The sequence below is a fragment of the Microtus ochrogaster genome, chromosome 8, assembly GCF_000317375.1.
Source record: "Microtus ochrogaster isolate Prairie Vole_2 chromosome 8, MicOch1.0, whole genome shotgun sequence".
NCBI lineage: Eukaryota > Metazoa > Chordata > Mammalia > Rodentia > Cricetidae > Microtus > Microtus ochrogaster.
In genome coordinates this window covers 15,137,056-15,143,039 of record NC_022015.1, presented here as the reverse complement: position 1 = coordinate 15,143,039, position 5,984 = coordinate 15,137,056, and the positions used below count along the sequence as shown (strand labels likewise).

The 5,984-nt window shown below is 36.6% G+C and overlaps 1 protein-coding gene across 1 annotated transcript in view; it reads left to right on the top strand.

The window, feature by feature from the left end:
- Positions 1–5,984, top strand: part of LOC101981274 (ATP-binding cassette sub-family A member 3-like) — a 143,975-nt gene that overhangs the window by 63,059 nt on the left and 74,932 nt on the right. Inside the window, exons 17-18 of the mRNA XM_005351176.2 lie at positions 461–632; positions 4,522–4,819. Coding sequence (XP_005351233.2) covers positions 461–632; positions 4,522–4,819 — 470 coding nt within the window. The remainder of the gene's footprint in view (positions 1–460; positions 633–4,521; positions 4,820–5,984) is intronic.

Below are 5,984 nucleotides of genomic sequence, written 5' to 3'. Positions count from 1 at the left end.
AGTTGACTAGGTTTCTCAGTACCAGGCATGAATGGCCTCCTATTAAACAGGATTTAAGTCCAATCAGACAGTTTTTGGTTGCCTCCCAAGATATAAGTGCCACTATTGTACCCCTGGAAATTGTTAACATGCTGATCATGTGGTTTGTAGGGTTTTACAGATATGTGGGACTATTGATTTTTTTTTTCTCCCTTGACAGCTCGTATCGCTCTTTCTTTTACTCTGAGAGCTAGTCCTTGGGAAGAGTCAGTTTCAGCTCAGTTTTCGAAATCCTGTGTCCAAAGTGTGTGGTGTCTTTACCTATAAGGTCTTACTTTCAATTTCTGGGAGGCAACCAGGGGTAATGTCATTAATCTATATTGTTTTAAAGGCTGGTTTTATATTCTTGAATAAAAGTAATTTGAGGCTATGAATAAAGAGAAATACCTTGTGTTCTTTTTGTGTATCTACATATGTGTAGGGTCAATAAGATGGCAGCTCCCCAAAGGAATATTCAGGATATCAAACCCTATTACTTGACTTATGAAAAGATGAGACAAGATAAGCAGCAGAATGTGAATATACCCAGAAATTATAACAGTCAAAGTTTTCCCTATTTGAGAGAAATTAATACAATTAAATTTAACACTGGGGTAAGCATGTTATATTGTTTTGTTTTTATACTTATTTAAAATATAATTACATCATCTCCTTCTTTTCTTTCCTTTTTCTAGCCCCTACCACGTTCCCTTTCATCAATGCCTTCCATGCCCCTCCACTGTCAAAGTGATAGCATTTTTCTTTGGTATATCACACTTTTTAAAGTCTAAATTTAGAAGAAGCTTTCAGTTTATACAGCTAGAAATGGACTAGTCCATGGGACTTGATATGTGAGAAACAGGCTCTAAATAATGATCCCAGTTGCTGCCCCCATTATTATTTCTCAGAACCCCTTTGTAAAAGTTCTCAGTAGAAACTCTCCCTTCGCTATACCAAGGAGTTATAACTGCCATATTCAGAAAATAGTTGTTGCTCAAAGTGAGGGCATTTCTCTCTGTATTACAGTATGTGTTGCTGGTAAAAATAAAATCATTTTGCTAGGAGTGTTCAAAATGAAAGAAAAAAAAGATTTTACATTAGGGGAAGACAAAATTTTTCAACTTTTGTGGTGTTTTATTTGTTTGTTCTAAGATAGGATCTCACTATGTAACTCACATGGCCTGGCACTCACTCTGTAAATCAGACTGGCCTCAATCTAAGAGAGGCTCATCTGCTTCTGCCTCACAAGTGCTGGAGTTAAAGGTGTGCACCACCACACCTGGCCCAGTTTTCCATTTCTAATCAAAAACTCTTAAACTGTTAATAAAGAAAATCTTAGGATTATGGTTATAACTCAGTGATAGAGTACTTGCCTAGCATGTGTAAGAGTTTAAGTCTAGAACTGCCCTTCTCTCCATGAAAGAAAACTATGTTGGATGAGGCCGCTTGTCCATCCCAGCCACCCAGAACTGAAATAATCACACAGAAACCATATTATTTAAATCACTGCTTGACCCATTATCTCTAGATTTTTATTTGCTAAGCCTTACATCTTAATTTAACGCATTTCTATTCATTTGTGTATTGCCACATGGCAGTGGCTAACCAGGTAAAGTTCTGGTGTCTATCTCTGATGCAGCTACATGCTTCTCTTTGACTCCGCCTTCCTTCTCTCAGCATTCAGTTTAGTTTTCCCCACCTACCTAAGTTCTGCCCTGCTATAGGTCCAAATCAGTTTCTTTATTCATTAATGATAATCATAGCTTACAGAGGGGAAATCTCAAATCACCTTCCCTTTTCTGTTTAAATAAAAAGGAAGGTTTTAACTTTAACATAGTAAAATTACATATAACAAAACAGGCTTCAAACAAGAATTACAGTTACAATATTTGTATCTACTTTATCTTTTATCATAACTAAGAAAAACTATAACTATAAATTCTTCAACTCCATCAAAGATTCCAGAAGGATATATTATTACCTAAGAAAACAGGAAGTACATTGTGAACAACTTCTAAAACTCTAGATTTGACAGAGACGTCTCACTGCCTGGACATCACCCAAAGTTCTTCTATACCACTGAGGCATCCGTCTTCAGCCAACAGGCCCATAGTATCCATCAGACTTTTCCATAAAGCAGGAAATTTTAAAGACATATCTACCTGTATTGGCAGTTTGTCAGTCACTTTCTTCTTGGCCCTACAGAATGTCTGGCAGACTCTTTCATGAAGCAGGATCCCCGAAGGATGGCCTCACATTTAGGCAAGTTCAGCAGTCATTTCTCTTCAGGTCCTCCATGTCCAGTTCATTTAGCAGTACAGGCAAGAGCAGTTTCTTGCCCAAATGGCTAACCAACTCCAAAAGGAGCCTCTTCAATGCCCATCTTCCTCTTGAAGTAATTGCTGCCGCCAGGAACAGATGTTCTCATTATCATGAAAAGTCCTAAATTCTTAAAACACTTTAAATGTCATATTCTATTAGTCTTTCAGAGGTTTGAAGAATAGCTATCCATCTGAAATATATCTCTGTACAGCTAGAAAGCCTAACTAATATGACTGCAAGCTTTACTATTATAGATGATTATCTCTTAACCTATTTTTCTTAATTATGCATTACATTTTTAAATGAGATGCACAAACACCTTAATCAAGAGTAGAAAAATACATATAATAAGATTGACCTAAAATTTATATCAATAAACCAAGATCAATACCAATGCAAATCTCTATAGCATACCCCCCTTTAAATATAAAGAAACATTTATAAACAATATCTGGAAATATAGACGTAGTTCTTCTCCAAACTGCTTCTTGCTGTTTATTGGGTGAAGTAATTTTTTAGGGGTGCTCAAGATGACCTTTCAGGGGGTCTTGGTCCATCAAACCACATTAGCCTGGAATGAATCCACAGGTTCTCATCCTCTGTGGAAACAAAAGAAGAACCTCTTTTCCAAAGCAACATATCCTTAGGCTCAAATTCTGAAGTCAAGATACCTTTAAAGTATATATGTTGGTTACTTAGCTCCTTCACAGACAAAAATTTCAAAGAAGACACAATATACATAATTCAGACTCTTGTGTATATTCCATTTTTACATGGCTTATTTATTTTTACTGTATTACTTTTTCTGTACTCTGCCTCTTTAAAGACTTTGTTTTATTTTTTAAAACCATTTATTTACTTTTATAACTGTCCATACTCTTTTTCTTCTCACCCAAGCCTATGAACATTTGTCCAATACTGTGACTCATTTAGAGGTCTTTTATGTCTGAATCTGCCCTATTGTGTATCTCTAATTCTTTACTTTCGAGGAGCACTTCTTAAAATGCTAAGCACTTCTTGAAAACTTGGAAGCTGGAGCATTACTAGATTATATATAGTACTTCCTGCTTGCTCCACACTGTCCAACATGGTGGAAGTTTGTTCACCTCCTCTGCAAGCTGTGCACATTGCCTTAGTTTCAAGTTTGCAGCCAGTCTGTCGAGCCATTAAGCAGTTGTAGGACTCTGCTCACAAACCTCATTTAAATTATCAGCCTCCTAAAAGAGTCAGAGGTTGCACTGGCAGCACAGCCCAGAAATCCTGCATTTTAAACTTATGCAGCTTTTGCTATTGCTGAATCAGGAAGACCTCTTTTAAAGGAACTGCAGCACACACTGCCAGCAAAATTCTGGCTACCAGGAAGCCATGCTTAACTCTGTTCTTCTGTGTCTAGAATTCCTTTTTAAGCTTTCTCAGGTTTTTCTGTAGATGTGGTTACCCACATTGGCACACCAATTTTTTGGATGAGGCCGCTTGTTCATCCCGGCCACCCAGACCAGAAATAATTACACAGAAACCATATTATTTAAATCACTGCTTGGCCTATCATCTCTAGCTTTTTATTTGCTAAGTCTTACGTCTTAATTTAACACATTTCTATTTATTTGTGTATTGCCATGTGGCAGTGACTTACTGGGTAAAGTTCCAGCATCCATCTCTGGTGGAGCTACATGGCTTCTTCTTGACTCCACCTTTCTTCTCTCAGCATTCAGTTTAGTTTTCCCCACCTACCTAAGTTCTGCCCTGCTATAGGTCTAAAGCAATTTCTTTATTCATTAATAATAATCACAGCATACAGAGGGGAAATCCCACATTTTCCATTTTTAATCAAAAACTCTTAAAATGCTAATAAAGAAAGTATTGGGATTATGAGTATAACTCAGTGATAAAGTACCTGCCTAGCATATGTAAGAGTTTGAGTCTAGAACTGCCCTTCTTTTCATGAAAGAAAATGATCTTAAGAGTTTTACTCTAATGAGAAACCAGGTATTAATACTCTTAAAATATTGAATAAATAAACTATTTGCTTTGTTTTTACAGGAGTTAACTAAAATTCATTTGTGTTATATCTTATGCACATATTTTTGAATCATAAATTTTTAAAGCATGATAAATGGATTTCATCATGAGTATCCTCAAATCTCTAATCATCAAAATATTATTTTTTCTTTCTCTTTATAGTTTCTGCTTTACCGCCAGCAGTTTTGTTCCATGTTTATAAAAAGAGCACTCTTCATGTGGCGCAACTGGAAGCTGATGTTACTACAGATCATAGTAATTATGGTTGTCACTACATATCTCTTATTATCTCTGCACTTAGATGATAATGATTTACCTGAAAGGGAATTGGATTTGAGTCACTATGGTAGAACCATTGTTCCTTACTCAATTTCAGGGGATTCTGATTTGGCTCTGAATCTCAAAAAGAACCTTAAGATTTTTCTACAGTCAAAGAATCAAAACTTAAGAAAAATAAGAGGTAAGATTCTACTCTATAAAGACTTACTTGTCATTTGCAATGGATATAACTCTGGTATTTAACTACCCATTTTTTGTCATTCTACTAGTCATTGGTATCATAGAGGCAGCTAAATCAGAGGCCAAAGGTAAACTTCAAGACAATTACCGACAAAAGTTAGTTATTCATGGAGATTTTTTTTTCTGTATGTGTCTCTGCTGATTGCATCACCCTTTATAAGGATGAGAAAGATGAAAATGTGGTACTGCTGTGAAATTTAGTGTTCGATTTTTTTGTTTGTATTTTTTTGAATTTTTTTTTTGAAACAGGATTTCTCTGTGTAGCTTTGATGCCTGACATGGAAATAGCTCTTGTAGACCAGGCCTTGAACTCACAGAGCGCTGCCTGCCTCTGCCTGCCCAGTGCTAGGATTAAAGGCGTGTGCCACCACCATCCGGCAGCACTGGATGTTTTATTCTCGTTGAAAGACTACTGCTTTCTTCCAGAGCTCTCACAGAATAAGTTACTGATACCTCTGTATGAAAACTGTCCTTTTTTATATTAGTCATCCTTTAAATCAATGGCTTCATAACTAATTGCTGAAGATGAAATAGGTAATTACTTCAACATGTACCCTTGGTAAGAACCATAACTGCATGTGTTCTCTATGTTATCTTTGGCAGTGCTAAAATGAGCTTAGCTACCTTGTTCAATATCTTTGCTATGTAACAAGAATAAGACCTAGTCTATGACAAATTTGAACTTTGAGTAAGCAATTTTTTAAGTCAAGCATTTTAGAACACTGGGCATTAATCAAAAGCACATATCAAACTAGAGTATGACTATTCAAAGAAAATTGTGGGGTCTCTGTAAGAATAAGATTTATAGCACTATAGCTGAAGGTTAGCCCTTTTAACAACTCTCACTGACTCAATAAAAGTCAACAAAAGCCATCAGTGGCCTTGAAGCTATAAAAAAAAAAGACACAGGGTTGACCAGTAGGAGCCAGGCATAAAGATAACTGCAAGAATTACTTATTAAATCTAACAGAGCCGGGTGATGGTGGCGCATGCCTTTAATCCCAGCACTCGGGAGGCAGAGGCAGGCAGATTTCTGTGAGTTCGAGACCAGCCTGGTCTACAGAGCTAGTTCCAGGACAGGCTCCAAAGCCACAGAGAAACCCTGT